General features: G+C 45.7%; 1 protein-coding gene across 2 annotated transcripts in view; it reads right to left on the bottom strand.

Moving 5' to 3' along the window:
- The window catches only part of LOC118218904, a 284,420-nt gene extending 260,971 nt beyond the window's left edge, over nt 1-23,449 (bottom strand). The window contains exons 1-4 of one of the 2 annotated variants that reach the window (XM_035401651.1): nt 23,355-23,449; nt 23,201-23,259; nt 22,796-22,859; nt 22,536-22,690 (exon numbers count right to left, since the gene is read on the bottom strand). In XM_035401651.1, coding sequence (XP_035257542.1) covers nt 22,536-22,690; nt 22,796-22,859; nt 23,201-23,259; nt 23,355-23,356 — 280 coding nt within the window. In that variant the 5' untranslated portion in view covers nt 23,357-23,449. Of the gene's footprint in view, nt 1-22,535; nt 22,691-22,795; nt 22,860-22,969; nt 23,074-23,200; nt 23,260-23,354 lie in introns of those variants that run through there. The other variant, XM_035401654.1, reaches the window with a different exon arrangement.
- Nucleotides 23,450-23,813: the final 364 nt, after the last annotated feature.

Genomic DNA, 23,813 nt, shown 5'->3' with positions numbered 1-23,813 from the left:
TTATGCATACCACATTTTGCTCTGAAGTGTATCTTTTATCATTTCATATTTGGAGCATTCTAGCAAGACCATATATTTGGATTGGGCCAACTCTGGTTTAGGGCTAGAATCATGATGTAGGTGCCAATTTAAATTCTGTGTTTCACCACAGAAAGTCACACCATTTGGCAAGTTCATACCATGCCATGGCTTTTTTCCACACACTGCAAGTTTATACATTTTTATAAGTTATTCAAGACCATATGCACAACATGTTGTATACCAAACCTTCAATATGGAATACTGTGCGGACCCAAATAGCAAGTTTGTTATTTTTGAGGAGTGGGATCTATGGGCATTGGTCTCGTGCCTCTAGGTCAAACAGGACAGGATTGTTTAACACTTTGATTGTTTAGTGTTTGTTTATGGGGCGACATAGCTCAGTAGGTAAGAGTGTTTGTCTGGCAGTCGGAGGGTTGCCGGTTCGATCCCCTGCCCTGGGCGTGTTGAAGTGTCCCTGAGCAAGACACCTAACCCCTAATTGCTCCCAACGAGCAAGTCGGAGCAAGTCAGATAATAAGCCATAGCCATCGCCCTAATAAGCTATCTACCACTGCGAAAAGTTTATTAAAAGGCAAAATTTCCCAAACACAGAAAGAGAAATAATAAAACCAGAAATTGCTACCAAAACATAATATGAAGAATAAAAATGACATTTTTAAAAAAAACAAAAGCCATTAAATTACCCAGGTTCATGTTATTGGTATAAAGAGTGCAATCCTAATGTTATCTGTAATAGGGCTATTCAACTGGCAGCCTGGGCATCAAATGCAACCTACCACTGATGCACTCTTGGGCCTCCAAAATAAAGCCTTTTTATAAGGCATCTACTGTTATCACACATGTACAATAAAAACTTATTCATACACTGTTTTAAAAGTACATGTTAATGAGACAAATACTACACATGTACATGTGAGCAGAGCTTGATGCACTGGAAATGAACGAATTAAGATTACAATGAGGCAGCATCAACCCAACAATCAAATCACAGACAAAACGTAAAGCAAGAGAGAGAACTCACCCCCATACCCCCCCCTCAGGAGCAGAGGACTAACCCCCACTCCCCTCAGGAGCAGAGAACTCACCACCCTGAGGAACAGATAAATAATCCCCACCCCCTTCAGGAACACAGAACTCAACCCCACCCCCACACCCCCCCTCCTCCGCCCTCAATATGAGAGAACTCACCCCCCCTTCAGGAAAAAAGCCTTCTTCTCCTCTTGTGGGTCTGCGGTCTGTGTGGCCCAGCAGGACTCCAGCTGTAGGCTCATGTTGTAGGCCAGGCTGTCTTCACAGTGCAGGGTCACCTGGATGTACAGCTGCTCTGCAGAAGGGAGCTCCACAGGGCCAGTGTAGTTGTATGAGTAAGATGAGTCACTGTACAAGGCCATGCTGATCTCCAGGAGGCGGGACAAATTCACCTGCACCACACTGTGAGAGCTAACCCTGCAGAGGAGCAGAGCAGAACACACAGCAAACACATCATCCGTGTCCACATCCACTAGATTTCCTAGAAAAGCACATTTGTTTTTTTTAAATAGCAATGTGCTAAAAAATAAACCACAGTACCAGCACATGAAATGTATGACCAACAATGTGTGATGGAATAACAGACAAACAAACAGGCTTGATTATGACACACCAATAAAGAACCGCGCATGCCATTAGATTAGCCTTAGTGCTAACAAAGTCCAAGGTATTTTCATTGAGCCCAGGCTCTGTAACAGTTGTACATGCATAACTACTGAAAATGCTAGTTTGAGGCTTAATGTCCTTCATGCTACTGCCGTGGATGCTGATTGGATGGCTGAATGAGAGAGGGGTGTGTTTCTCACCAGTCCAGACCAGGCTTCATGCGGGCTGTGCTGGTCTGGAGCAGCGGGTAGGCACAGGTCCACAGCACCTTCAGGTCCCTCCGTGTGATGGATCTCCCACTGCTGAGCGTCACAGTCAGCGCGTTCCTCAACTCCACATGCGTCCTGTTAATCTAAATGAGCAGAAAGCGTGTTACACACCCAAGGCATTACGCACTCATAATACCCAGTGTGATGTGTTACACACACACAAGCCATTACGCACTCATAATACCCAGTGTGATGTGTTACACACTGCTAAGCAGGAAAGGTACTCAGTGAGGACCTTGGGACAGGCAAAGGTAGTGCGGGGTGCAGGATGGAGGAATGGGACAGGTAGAGGTAGTGAGGGGTGCTGAATGGAGAGATGGGACAGGTAGAGGTAGTGAGGGGTGCTAAATGAGAGATGGGACAGGTAGAGGTAGTGAGGGGTGCAGAATGGAGAGATGGGACAGGTAGAGGTAGTGAGGGGTGCTGAATGGAGAGATGGGACAGGTAGAGGTAGTGAGGGGTGCTAAATGAGAGATGGGGCAGGTAGAGGTAGTGAGGGGTGCTGAATGGAGAGATGGGACAGGTAGAGGTAGTGAGGGATGCTGAATGAGAGATGGGACAGGTAGAGGTAGTGAGGGGTGCTAAATAGAGAAATGGGGCAGGTAGAGGTAGTGAGGGGTGCTGAATGAGAGATGGGACAGGTAGAGGTAGTGAGGGGTGCTGAATGGAGAGATGGGACAGGTAGAGGTAGTAAGGGGTGCTGAATGGAGAGATGGGACAGGTAGAGGTAGTGAGGGGTGCTGAATGGAGAGATGGGACAGGTAGAGGTAGTGAGGGGTGCTGAATGGAGAGATGGGACAGGCAGAGGTAGTGAGGGGTGCTGAATGGAGAGGTCTGCTAGAGTAAAGGGTGTTATCATTGTCTGAAGGGAGGAAGAAGCAGTTGCATTTGCAGCTTGCTATGCCAGGTTTAGTGAATCAGTTTTGTGATGGTGTGCATTCCCAGAATGCACCAGCTGTGTACATGACCTGGATCTGGTGCCGGTACTCACAAGCGTTTGGCCTCCACACTGGGAGGGGGCGCCAGTTATCCTGTAATAATAAAACTTGTCCGTCTCGTTGATGGAGCAGCGACCATCATTGAGGACAACAGTCACATTCCCTCCAAAGTAGTGGCTGAGGAAAGGCTTGGAGATGCCCCCAGATACATGGTCCTTCAGGCATAGCGTGAACATCCCCTTCTCTGTTAAGACATGATGTTCTTTAGTGGCATTATGTAGACGTAGTTTTGATTAGCCTTTGGTTCATTGCTTACAAAAGTGCATGAAATGCTAGGCTATGCCAATGCTGCCATTTTACAAGTAATACAGAAACAGACACAGCAAACTGCAGCAAACCACATAGGGTGTGTGCAAGTGTGTAAGAGCAGCAGGCGTGTGTGTGTGTGTGAGTGTGTATGTGTGTGTGTTTGTGTGTGTGTGTGTGTGTGTAAGAGCAGCATTATAGTCTCTCACACACCATTATACTCTGTGTGAGAGTACAATGGTGTGTGTGTGTGTGAGTGTGAGTATGTGTGTGTGTGTAAGAGCAGCATTGTAGTCTCTGACACACACCATTATACTCTGTATGAGAGTAAAATGGTGTGTGTGTATGAGTGTGTGAGTGTGTGTGTGTGAGAGTTTGTTTGCGTGTGTGTCTGTGTGCGAGTGTGTATGTGTGAGTGATTGTGTGTGTGTGTGTGAGCATGTATGTGTGAGTGATTGTGTGTGTGTGTGTGAGTGAGTGTGTATGTGTGAGTGATTGTGTGTGTGTGTGCGCGCGTGTGTGTGTGTGTGTGTGTGTATGTGTGAGTGTGTATATATGTGTGTGAGTGTGAGAGTTTGTGTGTGTGTGCGTGTGTGTGTGTATACCGTGGCAGGCAGGGCTGAGGATGGGGCTCAGGCTGTAGTACCCCGGCTCACACACGCAGGTGAATGAGTCCAGGGTGTTGATGCAGACGGAGTTGGAGCTGCACTTGTTCAGGGTGGGGGAGTCACACTCATCTGCGTCTGTGGGTTACACAGTATACTGTCAGTCACACAGAGAACACAAGTACACAGTATACTGCTGCTCCACTCAGTCACACAGAGAACACAAGTACACAAGTACACAGTATGCTGCTGCTCCACTCAGTCACACAGAGAACACAAGTACACTGCTGCTTAGGGGTGGGCGATATGGCAAAAATATCAGATCATTTTTTTCAGGAATGATCACGATCCACGATATGATCACGATTCTTTTTCATGTTGGTTTTTAAGACTATCTTGCAAGTTAATGAACAGTGCAATCAAACTAATATCCCTATTTAAGAAAATATTGCCCTTCAAGGAAACAAAACCTAAAAGAAAAAGAATAACAGAGACTATTTGGGCCAAAGTACCAGATTTTAATCAAGTGCATTTCTGCACTTGTTTGTTTTGGCTTTGTACCGCTACCGCTAGCCTCTAGGTGCGTGGCTGTGCCTGAGGCACTCACGTGAGACCCCCTGATTGTTTGGCTTTCCGCGTGCTCTTTGGGGTGCTTTCTCCTGAGGTGGTTAAAAGGGTTCGTCGTGATGCCATCCGATGTGCGAACATTTTCTTTGAAAACTTTGCAAATAACGGTGTTTCGCGCCGTGTCGGTTTTGGAAAACCCAAACCAGTTCCATATCACAGACGTCAAATTTTTTTTAGGGACCAACCCCTCCATGGTGTCAGCCATGCCACTATGTTGTCAGATAAAAAAGGGGGAGGAAAATAAATCCAAGGCGCTACTGTTTGTTATTACTGGTTTATTGGTGTGTCTGTTAGGGGAGGCGCAACAGGGACTAGTGAAGAGTGTGATTTTAGGTTTGGCTGAGAAAACAACGTTGGATGCCGTGTATGAGCGTTGTCAGAGCAACTGACAGAATGTGCAGTTTCAGTGGAGCCCGATACTCCCGATGTCACGGTTGGGGAAGGTGGGACGCAATTGCGGACCGAGGGGATCTAAAAGTTAACCCCGAGGGGTAACCACAAAACCGCCGAGCGATAGAAAGGGACAGGGGACACACCAAATAATAAAGAGAGCTAAATAATTGCTCCTTCCACTCACTGAAGCTTCTGTCAGAAAAAAAAAACTAAAAGAAATGAAACACCGCTGCAGTGCAACTACCCAGAAAGTCAAACCCCACTAGAAAAACAGAGTGGAGTAACTTACAAAAGAAAAATGACACTCGCAGCCCGGCGGGTAGAAAACAAAAGGAAAACTAAAGAGACGAGGGCAAAATGTCCTCCACAGCGCTGAGATAATCAGCTCAGAGAATAAACTAAATGGTGATCAAATCTTGCAGATAGGATCAATGCAATAGCTTCTGCAGATTCTTACACCCCTACACACCAAGAACATGACAAACAATGAGTGTGCGCTGAACCCCAGAAACCAGGGGCTAGATATAGGACTCCCACACCTGACCCTCATCAGGGACAATTAACTCAGAGCCAATGCGTGTGAGGTGCCACCACCTCACACCCGATCTCTCTGGAAAGGCAGATCGTGGAGACATTTTAATCGTTCACAATCTAATATCGTCATACCGTCCACCCCTACTGCTGCTCCATTCAGTCACACAGAGAACACAGTATGTGAATGCTGGGCATTGCTATAGCCTCTGGACACCAGACTCACTGTCATGAGGTGAGAGAAGACCTCGTCTCCCACAGTTTTTACTGAGCCTGGGATACCCTGCATTCCCCTCAATGTGGCAATGACTCCCTCCTCAGGAGAAACCACAAATGCATGTATGCATGAATGCGCACAAGCATGCATGCACGAACATGTGCACACACGTGCATGCGCTAACACACGCGCACACACTTATGGCAGTCCATCGATGACAATGATGACGTTGCTCCAGATTCATTTGTTGGGGGTTTATTGGGGTGTATTATGCCTGTGCATAGCCATGTGGCTGTACAGGCCAATGCGTGATCCACAAGTCGTGCCACATGAGGGGCAGGGGTATACGGCACAGGAAAGGGGGGGCCCTGCAGCACGTTGGTGCCTCTGTGCACACCAGTGCATTCTCCTCTCTGTAGCCTGCTCCTGAAGGAGAGTGATTCCCTGGTGGCAGGTGGAGCTCCAGGTGTGGCGATCAGCAGCCATGGACTCTTGTACTGGTGGTTTGATGTTGCACTTCTTCAGGAAGGTTTTTAGGTGATCCTTGTAGCAGTTTCTTTGGCCCCCAGCAGACCTATGACCATCCAAGAGCTGGCCATAGAGGATCTGTCTAGGTAGCCGGTGGGCAGGCATGCGGATCACATGCCCGACCCAACGCAGATGTCTTTGCGCAAGGAACCCGGCAATGCTGGGTGTATGAGTCCAGTTGTGGATTGCCACATAGGGCACCCTGTCTTCCCAGGACACACTCAGGATCCTTTGGAGGCAGCAGATGTGGAAGGCCTCTAGAGTTTGTATGTGCCTCTGGCAGGGGGTCCAGGTTTCCGAACCATAAAGCAGTATGGAGAGGCAAACTGCCTTGTACACAGCTGCTTTGGTGGAGATGGTTAGGTTCCTGTTCTGGAAGACCCTGGACTTGAGCCTGCCGAAGACAGCAGAGGCCAGACTAATACGAACCTGGGTGTCATCGTCGATGTTGCAGGAGGGGGACAGAATGCTACCGAGGTAGGTGAAATGTGGGACGATGGCAAGAGGGTGAATATCAAGGGTGAAGGTAGGTGCATGTGGTTGGGGGATGGACTCTTGCACGACTATCTGCGTTTTCTTGATGTTGATCTGGAGACTAATGGCGCTGTATATGGAAGCAACCACATTTAATGCACATTGTAGGGATTTTGGTGAGTGGGTGAGGAGAGCACAGTCATCAGCGTACTGTAGCTCCAGGATGTGTTGGGTGGTGGTTTTGGTGAAGGCTTGAAGTCGCCGTATATTAAAAAGATTTCCATCCAGTCTGTACTGTATCTGTACCCCATCTGTGGGATCCAGGGATTTGTGAGACAGCAGGGTGATGGTGGAGAGGAACATGTTGAAAATAGTTGGGGCTAGAACACACCCTTGCTTGACCCCCACATCCACAGGGGATTGGGGATTGCTGACCACCGATGCTCATACAGGCTTGCATCCCGTCATGGAGCTGCTGTGATGTTCTGTGCAAGGACCCAAACGCAGACCAGGGAAATCCAAAAACAGTCTTTATTCAGTCCGAGGTTCGAAGCCAGGTAATCAGTGAAAGGACGGTGCCAAATCGAGTTTCCAAAAGAATAGTGATAAACGGGCAAAAAATCAAAACCCAGGAGATCAGAGCGGCGAAGGTACAAAGGGACAGGCAAAAGAGAAGTCAAAGCAAAGCGAAGGTCAAACCAAAAAGCAAACAAACCAAAAGGAGCAGGCAAACTCGAAGTCGTTCAGAAAGGGTGTCTCAGGAATCTTGATAATCAAAGGCTTACTAAACATCGGCACAGTGAAATCGATCAACGTTCTGACCGGGAGCTGGTGGAAAAGACTGACATTTATACACTGGGGAAGGTAACAATCAAGGAGGGGTTAAGTGAGTGAGGGCGGGGTAACAAACAACATCCAGGTGAAGAACATTAGGATAACTAATTAAATGACAGGGGACTGACAAAACGTGGACTGGAATCACAGACAACAATGATAATAGACGGCCTGGGTTTAGCAGGTAAAAACGCGTGCAGAGAGAGAGAGGTGCAGTCAGAGCAAGAGACAGGTGCAGGCAATTGCAGAACTCAGCGTTAGAGCAGGCTAGAAAGAAAAGGGGCGGAGCTACAGCGCAGCATGGAAAAGGGGAGAATGGTTAATGTATTAGTATAGTGATCTAAACTATCAAAAACCCAAAACTAGTGTGTGTTAGTCCATTAGTAATATTCACATGTTAGTATATTAATGAGGTTAGTACTTTACAATCTATAAGTTAGTAAGGATTAGTAGAAATTATTAAAACAAGATATAAGCAGGAAGTAAGTAAAAACGAGACTGGAAAGAAGGGGGGGAAACCACGAAAACCCGGAACCACACGAATAGTGAAATCACACAAATACAGGGGAGTGAAGCAGCACAGGGAACACAGACACAGAGACAGTACTGGGGAGACAAGTGACCGGGAGCACGAAAACACTGGGACAGAGGATGTGAAAAACAATAAACCCACAGAAACACAAAACAAACACCAACAGAAAACAGATACCAATACAGACTACAACAGCTGCCGTACGATGTTCCTGAACTTTGGTGGAACCCCCAGCTTCCAGAGTACTTCCCACAGCAATTCCCGGTTTACATTGTTGAAGGCCTTGGACAGATCAATGAACGCTAGTTACAAGTCTTTGCGGTGTTCTCTGCATTTTTCCTGTACCAGTCTAGCAACAAAGATCATGTCCGCAGTGCTTCGATCACGCCTAAAGCCACACTGGGATTCGGGCAGATGTCTTCCGTTACATGGGTTGCTAGGCAGAGTAGCATGATCCGTGCTAGCACCTTCCCGGCCACTGATAGGAGGGAGATACCTCTGCTGTTACCACAGTCTACTTTGTCACCCTTGCGCTCAAAGATTGTGATGATGTTAGCATCCTTCCAATCTTGCAGGATGACTTCAGATGACCAGATGGCAGTGATCAGTTGGTGTATTCTACAGGTAAGGAGGTATCCCCCATGTTTTAGTATTTATGCCGGGATTCCGTCAAGGCCCAGGCTCTTGTGTTTCTTGAGGCTCATAGTGGCTTTGTGTACCTCTGAGAAACTGGGGGGGGGGGGGGGGGAGTCCAAATGGTTGACAGGGGGCAGGCAGGGGAGGTCAGAGAGTAGTACGTAGAGTGCTCCAGGTAGAGCTGATGCTGGGATCTGCTGGTGTTTCGGGGATCCTAGACAGTTGGTTTGCAATCTGTTCCCTGAGCTGGTTGATTGAGTGCGTGGACTTCAGTGCATCACAGTTGAGCTTCCTGCATGGTGGTGTTTTCTTCGGTTGAGGGCGGATTTCCAGGTTGAGTTTGGCTCTGATCAAGCGATGGTCTGTCCAACAGTTGGCTCCATGCATGGCCCTGGTGACTCGCAACTCCTTCCTGTCAGCTTGGTGGACAATGATGTAGTCCAGGAGATGCCAGTGTTTAGAGCGGGGGTGTTGCCAGGAGGTCTTGAATTTGTTCTTGAGTTGGAACAAGGTGTTTGTAATGACCAGTTGATGCTCAGAGCAGAGAGTAAGGAGGCGAAGACCGTTGTCATTAAGCTTGCCAACACCTTGATGTCCGAGCACATCCTTCCATAATCCACTGTCAGAGCCCACTCTTGCCTTAAAATCGCCTAGGAGAATGAGCTTGTCAGTGGATGCCGTTTTATTTATGGCGGAGTGCAGGGAGGTGTAGAAGAGTTCCTTGCACTCAGGGTCAGCAACCAGTGTTGGGGCGTATGTGCTGATGAGGGTGGCATAGCGATTGTTTGTGAGGGGAATCTGCCAGGTCATCAGTCTTTCACTGATGCCAACTGGGGATTCTGGGATCTTCTGAAGTAGGCTTGTCCTCACAGCAAAACCTACAGTATGGAGGTGACGAGAGGCTTCTGGAAGCCCCTTCCAGAAGATAGTGCAGCCTTCTCCCATCTCTGTTATAGAGTCCTCGCCATGGAAGCGGGTTTCGCTGAGGGCCACAATGTTGATGTTGTACCTCTTCAGCTCGTGCGCAACCAGCGCTGTTCTTCTTCGGGGACGACAGGAATCATCACGTACATCCAGGAGAGTTCGGTCATTCCAGGTCGCAATTGTGATTTTTATGTGGGGTTTTTTTTTTTTTTTTTGTTAATTTTCGACCGGATGAGGGATGACCCGGCAGCTGTGGTAGGCTGCCCGGGTTGATGAGGAACAGACCTTTTATAGGCCACATTTTCTAAGCCCTTCCCTCACAGGGTGAGCAGGGTGGGGCTGCTCAGTCACATGAGGAGCTGCCGGAGAGGCACGCTGTTCCATCCCGAGCCTCGACGACCATCTTTCCCACGCCGCCTGCGCGCAGGGTTAGACTAGATACTCCCAGTCACATCCTGGCCTGTATCCACCGCCCTTCCCCATCGCCGCAGGACTTAGGGGGTGGGGGTTGGGGTGGGAATGGGGTAGGGTATTTGGAGCAGGCTTGCGCAATTAATAGATTAGAGTGAAGGTAGTTGTGCGCAGTCTCTACCCTCACTGTCTTCGATCCACCCTATGTTTTCCAGTGGCATGAAGAGCTCATGACGGCCTTCTGTAGAGGGGAGTTGTGGAAAACTGCCAGAACAACGGTCTGTTGGTGACTGCCTAATGTGGATTTTCTCCACAGATTTATCATTAGGGGTTTACTCCCGTAGCCACAGAATGTGCAAGTGCACCCATTGGGCATTGGGGCAGTGGATGGTGGCAGTCAGGACATGTCCACACGCCGGTGGGCCTGTGCTGCCTACCTCTGGGGTTCACTGCAGCCTCGAGACCTCCCTGCTGTTTGGCTCGAGGCTGCAAAGCACACGGTTACCATGGACTGTCAACGAGGAGGCACAGTAGAGGTCTGGGTGATGGAGAGGCTATGTACTGACAAGGAAAGACTTACGCACTTTGCTTTTCCAAAACTCAGTTGAGTTAGTCAGCGGCAGTGCCTGGGAGCGAGAAGCAAGCAAGCAGACAAGCATGCAGCTATGCTAGCTCAGGGGGGCTGCACTAGGCGCATCACACCACCCCTGTGGACCACGTCCACCAGTCCGCGCGCGCGCGCACACACACACACACACACACAGTCTCAAGGGTTTTATTTCACTGGGAACAGAACAGCCAATATTCCTCTGTCAGCTACCCATCACACACAGATTACCCAGCATGTCTCGCACCTACCGTCCCAGTAGATGCTGTCATCTGTGACGGTGATGTGGGCGTGGCCGAGAGAGATAATATTCTGCAGCTGCTCCTCAGGGCGGAGGATCACTACCCCATCCTGGCTGGAAACATCAAAGCTTTCAAAAGTGATCTTGGTTTTTGTTTTCCTCTCGCTGTCTTCAAACGAGATCAGCTGCACCTCCGCTTTTGGCCAGAACTTACTCAGTAAGTTCTGCAGCTGGTAAAAAGGAAATGGAAACCAAAAAGAAAATTGTAAAGCTGGTCCATTGTGCACAGTTGGCACAGGCTGACTGCAGGTGCCCAGGTGACTAACAGAGGCCTGTCCCAAGTGAAGAAGTGAGAGGAGGATAGTCTCGCTCATACAAACCACAGCAGGGGTGCACAAGGGCCCGTCCATTTCAGGATTTTAGGCAAACTTTAGCCTGATCAAATCTTAATCTGAGATTTGTAAAAACACCAGCAGTGATTATCAAAAGTGACTGTTAAATTTTGGTGAAGGTGATAAAAGTTCAACTAAAATAATGCTATGAAAACATGTACTACAAAACGCTATAAACAGAACGGTGCGATAAGCGGCAATGACTGCTAGGACCCGGGAACAGGACCCACCTTGCTTTTAATAATGCCCTCCAGCAGGACTCGAGCTTCTGCCCTCGGATCCTCCAGCGATGGCGGCATTGTCCATGGCACAACAAGGAACATTTCATGGCTGGGGAGATGAACCTGCAGTCCTACAGTTGGGGGGTTAGGGGCACAAACACTGATGTAAAAATGTGTCTGAATGAAAGCTTTCTGCAACCAGCCCATGTTACCAGCCTTCAGGACACAGACCTACCGTGGGCCTGACCAGAGTCCGTGGTTATGAATAAATGTCAAATTTTTGCACCTGTGTATGCAACCACATACGCAAGCCTTTAATAAGATAATTCAGGCCAACTTCAAAACAAAGAGGCGGTCTGTCAGTACCAGCCTGCTTTAACACTGACTGAGGAGGTCTGTCAGTACCAGCCTGCTTTAACACTGACCGAGGCGATCTGTTATTTGGTCGGCAGAGTCAACAACTCTGGGTAGCAGGATGTCTCCAGGGGCATCATTGGGGGCACTGCCAGGAACTTCCTCTGGGATGAAGTAGAGCACAGCTGGAGCTCCACGCTCGCCACCCTCGCACTCTGGCACCACCTCCAGGTCATACGGGGAGCCAGGCCTCAGGCCCGGCAGAGGCAGGGGGGGGCCTGCCTGCCTCCCCTTCCGGACGCTCGGGCCGCCCCTCTCAGAGAGGCGTTACAAGAAGGCCACGCCCACCCCAGACCTGCCGCTCCACTGGGCTATCGAGTCCTTCTGCATAAATCTGAGATCCAACACTTCACCAGGGCCTGTGGACAGAGCAAACCAGCAAACATTCATCAGGGTCTCCAACACTTCACCAGAGCTCCTTCCTAAATGACTTTGGGCTTATCCTGGCCTAACGCAAGCTTGGAGTTGGTTGCTAAAGGGCGCAGAACGGTGTGGGGTGGAATTTGACGGTGCCTCACCGAAGAGAAAGGGCATGTGGAAAGACCAAAATATTTTTCCAACCTGCAGTTTACCAACAACAAAATTAGGAGAAATGGAGAAAAAGTTCAACAAAATGTTCAGTTTTCATCTAGAACAGTTCATGAGCAATAAACATTTTACATTATTTATTTAAACATACATTGCGCCAAATTCCAAAAATATTTGAGACCAGCATTAATGAGTTTGAAATAGACAATTCTTCTGTTCTTCTGTGAGACTGACAATTTGACATCTCTCCAATAAGAGTCAACAAGTGTTTGATCAATAGATAATTAAGGCCACCACAGAAGTGCATTCACCCACAAGTGTAGGTTTTCCACCCATTCAACCTACTGATGTGGTGTGGCTGTCACACCACTATCTGTCATTTGCATCTCTGAACTGGTAAAGCAGAGGAAGTCAGCTGGACCATAATTATCACCTGTCAAATCACTGGATTCAGATGATCATCCTTTTCATAAAGTTGACTGTAGCCCATTTTTTAACAGACCTCTCCCCCTCACAGCCAGGTCCCTCCCCCACACAGCCCGACCCCTCCCCAAAACAGCAAGGCTTCTCCCCCAAACAATCGGTCCCCTCCTCCACACATACAGGCCCCTCCCCCACACAGCCAGGCCCCTCCCCCACACAGTCAATCCCCTCTGCAAAACAGCCAGGCCTCTCCCCCAAACAGCCAGGCCCCTCCCCCACACAGCCCCGCCCCCCAATGCTATTGGCCCACCTGTTTTTGTCTGGATGGTGCTAACACTCATGACCGTGCTGTCCCCACACAGGGCCTCCACCCTGCAGCTGTACTGGTGGCAGGGAAGCAGGCCTGTCACCGTGTGCCAGGTGAGGAGCGTGGAGCTCTGGAGCTCCCCCTGGTGGTACACCTTAAAGCTGGAGATGGAGGAGATGTTCTGCACAGACCAGCTCACCGTATAGTTGTGGGAGCCAAAGGAGGACTGGTGTAGGTTTATGATTTCAGAGTTTGCTAGGGGACAAAAAATAAACAAAACTCTTGCATCAGGCAAAGCTTTCAAACAGTAATATCCAAGACAATATTAGCATTCCCCTGTTAGATGTGTTGGAAGTGATGAAGTCGATTTACTGTTCAAAATTAGAGGAGAGATTGACACACAAACTCTTAATCCAGCACATTCCATCATGTGCCAGGTCATGTGCCAGGGACACACTTAAAAACAAAATCACACAATTTCCTTTGGCAGGAGCTTGGCAATCCAGCACTGACAGCAACATCTAGTGAAAAATCCAAAAAACCTACAAGTACATTAAGTTGACAGGAAAACCATAGATGTTTTTTCCACTAGCCTCTACCTTGGGGCTAGATAAAAGAATGCATCAATGTAGGACTGCACCATACATCTAACTGCAGTTTTTAAAGCGTATTAAGACTAACTGCGGGATTGTAGTGTATAGGCGTCTTTTTCTTTAATCTGTTCGCTCTGGTATTATTTACTCAGTAAGTGCTGAATGTGCTGTGGTATCTGTAGCTTCCCATGCCGGGTTACCCAGTCTCTGGACTGGACATTTAAACATTCTATAGGTAGATATATAGTGTATATATTCTATAGGCATTTGTGACAGCCTTGCCGTGTGGAGATAGGCTTGCTTCCTTGCTTAGCAATGTCCGTGAGTAAGTCAAACCTATGCTGATTTGGAATCAGGAGACGAATCATCAAAATGTGTGTATTTAAAATATGTTGCAAACCACCACTCCAATCCCGCACAGTTCAGTTAAGCTGTGCCATTGTTGTGAATGATGGACTTGTGTGTTATCTTTCTTTCTTTTCCACGGGAGCAACACAGAGAGATTTTACTTTAGTGAACGGGGATCACTGGTATTGTATGATCTTCTTCGGTTCAATTTTGTTTAATAAAACATGATACTGTTGTCATAATTTATCAGTTGTAGCATAGATCATTTAAGCTAGCCAGCTACAGGTTTAACAGGAAATTAAAACTGGCCGATAATGTAGCTGCACCACACCCACTGATAGTATATTCAGTATAACCCGCTGTGTTGGCAGGTGTGTTATGCACTTTACGCTGTGCACTGCTCGTCTCTGGTCCCGAAAATACCAACAGTCACAAGCCGCACCCACTACACCATGTCACACCATAATAGCAAAGTAAAACTGCACCACAACTACAGGAAAAGCTCAATGCAACAAGAGAGACACCAGTTTTTCCAGTGAAACAGTGGCTATGATCTGCTGGCCTAAAATGTTGTGTATCTGCAAAAAAGCCCTTGCTGCACACTATTAACAAGAAAAGACTCCAGTGGGCCAAGCACCATCAATACTGGACCAAGAAAGTTTGGTAAAAGGCATATATATATATACAGTATATACAGCATATTTACTTGGCTCTGCAAATCTAAGCTTAACTTGCTCCTCCTTTGCCATATTTCTTACAACTTTAGTGCCAAATTCACTTACACTACAAGCCAAAGGGTATTAGGCTACCTGTAGTTTAAAAAAAACGCATCGATAAGATTTCAGTCAATTTAACAATTTTACTCCTCTGCCTCCAAAAAGATTAGATAGACCTCCAATAATTTCTTTAACTGTAATTAAAGCCAAAGGAGGTTATTTTGAGAAAAGTTGTTTTCAAAGTTGTTTTAAGTAAAACTTGTTGTGTTATTGTAGGTAGAAATTGAAAAATGTCTGTACTTTGGTTCGTTATTCAATAAATGTCCATAAATTAACTGAATTCCTCCCTACCTTTTTTTTAAACCCACAGATGGCCTAATGCTTTTGGCCTAAACTGTATTGTACACGACACAACCAATACATGGCCAAAAGTATGTGGACACCTGACATTCAACATCTTATCCAAAATAATTGATGTTAATATGGAGTTGGCCCACGCTTTGTTGCTATAACAACTTCCACTCTTCTGGGAAGGCCCTATTCAAGATATCGGAGCACTGCTGCAGGGATTTGCACTGATTGGGCCATTAGGTCTGGCTCACAGTTGGCTTTCCAATCCCAAAGGTGTTGGATGGACTTGCAGTCAGGTTTCTGTGCAGGCCAGTCAAGTTCATCCACACCATTCTCAAACCGTTGGGAAAGCATAGAATCATCCAGAATGTGATTGTATGCTGTAGCATTAAGATTTGCTGTCACTGGGCCTAGCCCAAACCATGAAGAACAGTCCCAGAACAAGGGGTGTCCAGATACTTTTGGTCATATGGTGTGGGTGCCAGACACAGGCGCTCTGTAGCTATACCAGAGTTTCCATCGCTGAGGACCATCCTGCTGAGGCGGGACTGGCCCACAGACTGGCCCACAGACTGGCACACCACCTGAAGCCCCAGCTGCACCCTGCTACAGGGAGGCAAGCTGCCCACGGTAAACACCGGGCTGCCCAGCATGTGTCTGAAGCTCCTCTCCTCCAGGACGTGGCCAGAGCCGTCCACGTGGAAGACCGTTAGCAGGAAGGCGGTGAGGCCCGAGGCGGGGTCGCTCGGGGGGCAGTCCCATCCCACGGTCACGCTGTTGCTGTCCCAAGCGGTCACCCTGAAGTTCCTGGGCACGTCAGGATCTGGGCATTCACACAGGGAACTTAACACGGCACTCTGAGCACGCACCAGTACAGCCAAGCTTTACAATGTGATCATTCACACAAACAGGCTAACCCATGAGCCTATGCATGTTCGGCTACAGTAATTGCACAATGCTAATGAACCTGCTGGTGCTCATATGGCAATAGGGCAGTTCACAGAAGTGTGCTACTTATCAGACCTCCAAAAGAAAGGAGTCAGCAAATTAGATAGATACAGCGCTCAGTAGCAAAATACCCTACTGGATCAGCATTATGTGAACCTTAGGTTCTCCATAATACAATGTGATCAAGTTTTGTATCGTTACAGTAGAAACCTGATAACATGGGAAACAAGTTGGTGTCTTTGGTGGTGGGGTGCTGACTAAAGATCTTGATACAAATGGGTCAGTGGCCAGCCAGATACCAAGGTTAACCCGGTGTGATAAGCTTACAGAGATAGCACAAGCAGGATCATTGATCTGTACTGTTTGGTCCTGATTGTGTCTATTTCATGACTTGGTGTTTTGCTTTGATCTTTCTGTATATATGGTTCAGGGAGACTCGTCTAAACTTGTCTCCTGCGCATATGCAAATGTGTACAGCCATTTCACCACTCACATTTTGCACCATTATTATTATTACTGAACACACTGAACAATAAACTGCATTCATTTTAACCTGCCATTCTTCATTGACTCTTACCACTGTACACCTAGCAGTTTAAGGTCCTAACATACACATAGAACTGAGGATACCAGCACCTCGTAGTTACTAGCCTATACACTAGTGTTGTAACAGTTCATACTCAATTGTATTTATGCAGGCTACACAAGCCAGAGACATGTCTGCCTCTACCATGTTTTAGACAGCGATCAGTATAGAGGCACACTACTGGTGGAAAGCAGTTTCTTCTGGCCATGCATTACTGTTAGCATCAGAGGAAAGGTGAAAACACTATTTTGGAGTCAGATAATCAAGATTACATTAAATGAACCCCATTCCAGCAAGACTACACACGTTCCTTCACCACTCAGATACTTCCACTGTTTGGTTTGTGGATGGGTTTCTTACAGTTGGTGACCTCCACATGCTGTATGGAGTATCTGAGGGGTTTCTTACATGAATCTACTGGTGCTCACATATACCTGCTGGCGCACATATATACCTACTGGTGCTACTTGTCCCACTACCCGGCACTGTCAAATCATGATGACGATCATAAAATCAAATCTTAGGAAAAGAATTCCGTCAGTAATTCATCTGACAGTTGCTCAGTAAACAGCGGAATGCTACATGGTAATTTTAACAACTTGCGTGATTGGCCACCGCAGCGTGACGTCGGGTTGCGTTACGGCAAAAGTTGATTCTGGTTCTACTTCTTCCCCCAGGCCACTATGTTTTTTTCAGCACCCAATGCGGTCCCCACCCCGCAGCCTAAGTGCACTACCCCGATTCAAATGAATGGGAGGACTGCCGTTTTTCCTGCATTGCCTGGTGTGAATGCAGCCTTAGTATATATTATTGAGTTTGTTTGTTTAACATTCATACGTTCACCCAACTCAAAAAATGAGAAATGTTTTTATTAGTAAGCTAGCTGGCATGTATTAACTATCATAAACAAGTATGAACTATCAAGTCTAATCTTTCCACCGTAATTAAGACACGCGTGACAGAACGTTTCTGGCTGTAGCATACTATTCTAGTAGCTCGGGAGAACCTCCTTGTGGTATAACTTTGACATTTCCATCGCAAACAAGAAGTTTTGGCAACATGTTTTTGCTAACTGGTTGCCGGCTGGGTCAGACCAACATTACCAGTTCCAATTTATTTTTATTAGGCCTGTACAGTTCAAACGGAAAGACCCCAAACTGGCAGGTCAATTAAAGGCCAGTGCAGCACAGATATGGATGCATTTTGCATGATGCTTTACAATTGTGCGCCTGTTGTTCCCTCACCTAAATGTAGGGGTCGCATCTAAAAATTCATCTAAAAGTGCAAACAGCACAATTCCTTCAGAAATCAATCACCCTGTCTGTTTTGAGTATGAACACGGTAACTAGGGTGATTAAACAAACAAAAACTGTGGCCACCTTTGCAGGGTTCTACATCTTAAACCATTAAAAGGACTACGGGTAAATGGTAAATGGTAAATGGACTGCATTTATACAATGCTTTTATCCAAAGCGCTTTACAATTGATGCCTGTCATTCACCCATTCACACACACACACTCACACCAACGGTGAAAGGCTGCCATGCAAGGTACCAATCACGGCAGGGATCGAACCGGCAACCCTCCAACTGTCAGGCAACCACTCTTACCTCCTGAGCCCCCATAGGGTGATACCTATAATTTGGTGCGTCAGATGTTTTTTTGTTAGCCTAACCGTGTTTGTGATACAGCCTTGCTGCGCGATTACTGTGGTCAGAGCCCATGAGCTACATTTCTGTAACAAACAAAGTGTGATATGCAGATACAGGTGCGCATTCCTTCAGTCACAGCGATATTTCTGAAATAATTGGGTCATGGGGCCCCCTAAAGTGGCTCTGCACCCCCTGTCCTAATACTCAAGCTCTGCCACTGGGCAGTGGTCAAATAAAGCAATGCGTTTCACGTGTGCTATTATCTCTTATTGCCTATATTACAAAAACACTATACTTCAGAAATACAACTGTTGGAACTGAACCAGCTGTGTACTGTATTTCAAGAAAAGTTTTGCAACATAGCCTATTGTTTCATAATATGCATGAAGGTTGTTGTGGGAAGTAACGGAAATAATAAAAACACGGTCTTTTAAATGTTAAACGACCACATATTCACCTAAGAACCCATAGAAACATTTTGTATGTTCCATATGCTCAAAGATTTGCAAGAAGAATCTTAAATGAATTTAATTTGGATATCTCCGTTCACCCTGCTGGTTCCTTTTGTTTCGTAAATGAGCAATTTGAGGCGTAAATCGGGCAGTCTGTCAAAAAAATTGATGAAGACTGTTACATTAGGCCATCTATCGCTTGAAGAGATATGGATAATGAGGCATGTAGTGTAATACTCTTTATCTAGGCTTCACCAAGATCATGTCTGCAGTGCGGTAAGCATTTTAGTTTAACAAATTAGTGTATTTTTTAATTTTTTAAAATTACGGTGAAAAGGTCTTTTCGATTCCCAGTTCTCTTACCGGTGAGCGCGGTGAGGCACAGGACCGCGGGGCCGAGCGCCATCTCCACACACGCCACGTAGCTCCGGCAGCCGTCCAGGCCAGCGAATCGATAGTGCCCCCTGCGCGTGGTCTCGTTGCACAGGACCGCCAGGCCGTCCAGGTCCGGCCGGTACAGCGCCACTCTGTGCAGGGGGTCGGGGGGGACATGGGGGCTCCCTCGCCAGGAGACCAATAGCGTGGAGGCACCCCGAGACTCCGCCCTCAGTGGAAAGCGGTGGGTGTGGCCTGGGGAGAGCAGGGTGTGCTTGAGAAACTGGCATTGTAACCCAGGAGGTCATTTATGCCAAGCTGCACTGCTGATGGAGCCTTCAAAGACACCAGTTTCCATAGACGAGCTACTGTTAATGGAGAACAGTAAGCCAACATCTAATCTATTAAGCCATAAAAAGATAATGTTAGTAAAAAGCTAGAATTCTGGAAACCTGAAATGAGGCAATGTTCATTTCAGGCGTCATACACTGTTAACAAACTATTCAAATATACAAAAGCATTCTGATATTATATTTAATATGTAGACCTATCACTCCATCTATTACACATCTAAACAGCAACCTGAATCTAAGCTTTTAAGTTAAATGTAGAGTTAACATCAAATTCATTAGTATTTATCATAGCAATACTGGTTTTCTGATACAGTATAACACCTGTTGAACTGCATTCAAAAAGATATACACATTCCGATAACTGTTAAACTTGTAAATAAATAAAAAGAAACTCTTAATTTGTATAGTGATCATTTCAATTGTCCATATGGAAACAATTTAATTATCAGTATGTATGTAGCTATCCAATTAAACTACTTTTTACACTGATGAGGACCATTTAACAAAATGATTCTGAGCTTTGAAGTTATGTGCAAAAAGTCCCATGTATTTGGCAAATAATTTAATACCCTTAAATTATATTCTTAGTAAAAATAGAAATATTCTGGTAAATTACATAAGGAAAGCGGAAGTTCTGGGGCCTGATGCATAGAGTTCGCGTGGATTTAATTATATTGTACAACCATTTGTACATTTTGCACAATTTGCTTAGAAATGAAGTTTTTAATCACACATGCAGATTATATTTATAAATCACAAATATCCCTAAACTTGTACGCTCGTGAAGGAGCTTTATGACTCTACCAAGTGAACACCCTCAATTTCCTTATATGGGGGCATCATTTCACCATTTAAATCTCTTGGAAATAGCAGTAAAACTGCTAAATTTTAATTGTAGTAAAATATAGAGGAACATACTGGTGGAAAAGTGAATTTAAAAAGAATTCTCAGAATGTTAGATTTAAATGCTGTTGCAATGAAAACAATTTGGAATGTGTTAAAATGTTCAGATCTTTGAAAACCTTATCTGGTCAAGTTCAGTTTCTGTTGATGTCCATAAGTGTAAAGAGGGAGGCATACCAAGTGCAATGATAAAGTCCTCCTTTTGGTAGAGATAATGAGTGTCGTTTTCACAGGGAAACACTTCATTTGGCTGGAATGCCTTGAGAGCTTCCTGTTGTGAAAGAGAAATTGAAGATGCCCAATTAGCCATTCTAATGGAGAATTTAGGGGTCCGATTAACCACATTATCAACTCCCTTCTGTTAGACTGCAAAAGGGAAAACAGGCACTTGAGAAAAGTGACGACAGCACTAAACTTTTCAGTTTTACTTTTCAATAGTTTCCATGTTCATTCAGACATCTTGAGATGAGAAATTTGAAATGGCTCCAATTCAAAAGCACAAACCATGAGAGGGTCCACAGTGCTAAACATTCTGGTTTTGTCACGGTACGGGTAGGGGGGACCCAAACGTAGAGGGGAAAAAAACAAACTCAAAAGGGAAAATTAACAAAGACTTTACTAACACGACAGGCAAACAAGTAGGGAACAGAGGAGGCCACGAAGGGCAAAAACACAAACTCAAAAAATATCTAATGAAACAACTGGAACTCAAAAACACAGGCAGGACAGAGTACAAGTCAGTCAAACAAACACAAACAGGTCACAAACACAGGCAGGTACATACGGTCGGCGCAAACATACGTAGGAAACAAACACAGGAACAAAGGAAATGCAGAAACTCCAAAAAAACACTAGAAAACCAAGACATGGGCAGGAACACATGGGGCAGAGGCTTACGCACAAACAATCTGACATTACCACAAGGATCCAGCACCTGAGTCAAGGGAGGGGGAAACTTAAATAGAACAGACACTGACGAGACACAGGAGGGCACCATGAACAATCAGGCCACAGAGAGGGAAGGGAAAACGAGACAATCAAGAACCAATAATGAGACAATTGAAAACAATCATACAATTAACACAGGGGGAGCAGGACACAAAACAGAAGTGCCGCCATCTGACGGCCCAACAGGGGAAACGCAGACAAGAACACAGGACCATGACAGGTTTCCCCTGTGTCAAAATAAAGCCCCACATTCACCAGCTGAGATCTGGTGACTGCAAAGGCCATACCATATGATTCACATCATTTTCATACTCAAACCGTTCAGTGACCCCTCAAGCTCGGGATAGAAATGTTTCATCATAGGATAAAGGTGATCACTCAAAATAACTTTGTATTGATTTGCAGTGATCGTTCCCTCTTAGGGGACAAGCGGACCCAGACCATACCATGAAATTGCGCCCCACAGCATAACAGGGCCACTGGACGCCCTCATTGTAGGGGTCATGCATACAGGCCTGTACTGTTCTCTTGGCATACCCCACACATGCACTCACCCACTTGTGGAGAATAGAACAAGGCAGCAGCACCCTACCTGGGAATTTAACCAGTAACCTTTGGGTTGCAAGTCCAGTTCCCATCTTTATAGAAGTAATTGTTCAAATTAAGTGGCCTGCAGCATAATTTAAGAGAGCCATCAATCTGCCACAAGACCGAGGTAATGGACCATATTTTGGAAAACATATGTCTAGCAGTTTCTATTATTGACCATGACAACAGTCATGAGCTAGATTGAAAGGTCAGTAACACTCACCCCACTTCTGCTGGGGGGGAGATACGCAGTTCTGTGCGCACTGCTCACATTGATGGAATCTGATGAGAAAAGCATGTTCAGCATTGGATCCATCTACATCGCCCCCGTCAGCAACAATGTTGGAGACATTGTCGGAGCTAGACGTCGGACTCGGCAGAGGAAATTCGTAAACAGGAATTGGTGGACTGCAGGTCAACCATACATTTGTAAACGGTCAATTAGCTTCGAATTACAATTAATGACCATGTCAGTTTCTGTAATTATGTGTTTAACAAAAAATTATATTCTTGAAAGAGATTGGCCAAAAAGTACACGGATCGTACATGGACCTAAAAAGCATCGCCAAAACAGCGATACACTTATAAATCCAATTTACCAATCCAATTATGGATTTCCGTTTTCATCTCCAATTCAGCTTCAAAGTCAAAGTCACAAACGTGTGAACAACTGAATTTCACACTTACCGGAAACAACTGAAAAGTTCCACACATGGGAGATTCCTTCATAGTCCGCGCGTAATGTGTGTACATCCAGTGTCGTTACCATCAACGACACAAGTTTGCCTTTACTTCCTATGGGTGTAAGTTCATTGCTGTCCAGCCATATCTTGGTATCTGGTCTGATAAGGATTGAGAAAAATGTCACCGTACGAGGTGCATAGGTTTCAAGTAAATGTGCTTTGAGAAGTTATGAACCGATGGTTCTGATATTCTGAACTTAATACCTCTTCGCGGAGGCGCTGACGTTTAGAACCCAACAGACAGAGAAGACAGGACTGCTGCAGCTTCCTGAAAATGGCAAAGTTGGACGCATTCGTGTGACTATGCATTCAGGTCTATAGGCCTAACTGAATGGACACACCCATTAATGAATTTTAAAAACAAAAGGTAAACGTTACCTATAGGCTACACATGCATAAGGCCATTCAAGCCACAGCAATTTAAAGCCAAAATGACGTTTCCCTTACGCGTTGCCAACACCAGCTGATTCACTCCACTACAGCTGTAAATTAAAATATAATTCTAATTGTACCGCCACTGTGATTCACTGAAACTGGTTCATGTAAACGAGTCATGCAAAAATAAACAAATAACCAATTAAATAAATAAACAAACAAATATGTACTCACCCAAAGAAGAAGAAAGCTGCAGTGCTATCAGTAATGAGAGAATAAACGCGGAGGCAAACCTGCAAATGTACAGATGTAGATTGCATTAGTGGAGCGCGTATTACGAGGACGTATTTATTTAATATATAAACCCACAGAAAATTAGCATATGTACATTTTCAGAGAATAGTTGAACTACTGTCCCTCTGTGAGAAAGCGATATGAGCGAAACGAAACAAAACATTCAGCTGTCGATATAATTTCGCAACACATTAGAAATACTAATACTGATATTGGGCGTATTCTCTGCAAACCCTCTGATTCTAAAATCAGACCGAGTAATTAGACAATTAGCTACACCTTTCAATTAAAATATTGACCACCCTTTTTACTCAGTTAAAAAAGTAAGATGAGTGAAACGACAATTCGTCAGAATCTCTGCGTTAGGTTAAAAAAAAAAACATTTGAACAAACAGGACATTTTCCCATGGTAGTGCATGCTGAATGTTTCATCCTATTCTCAACTTAATCATATATCCTTCTCTAGTTTTTCACTCAGGCTCTGTTGGTTTTTGTGGACATTAAACGCGGCAATACATTTAGGTTATAACCCTTATTGTTTGCAAGCATCCTA

This window comes from Anguilla anguilla, chromosome 19 (genome assembly GCF_013347855.1).
Source record: "Anguilla anguilla isolate fAngAng1 chromosome 19, fAngAng1.pri, whole genome shotgun sequence".
Lineage (NCBI taxonomy): Eukaryota > Metazoa > Chordata > Actinopteri > Anguilliformes > Anguillidae > Anguilla > Anguilla anguilla.
The sequence above is the reverse complement of the archived record's forward strand: the minus strand, read 5'-3'. Positions and strand labels throughout refer to the sequence as shown.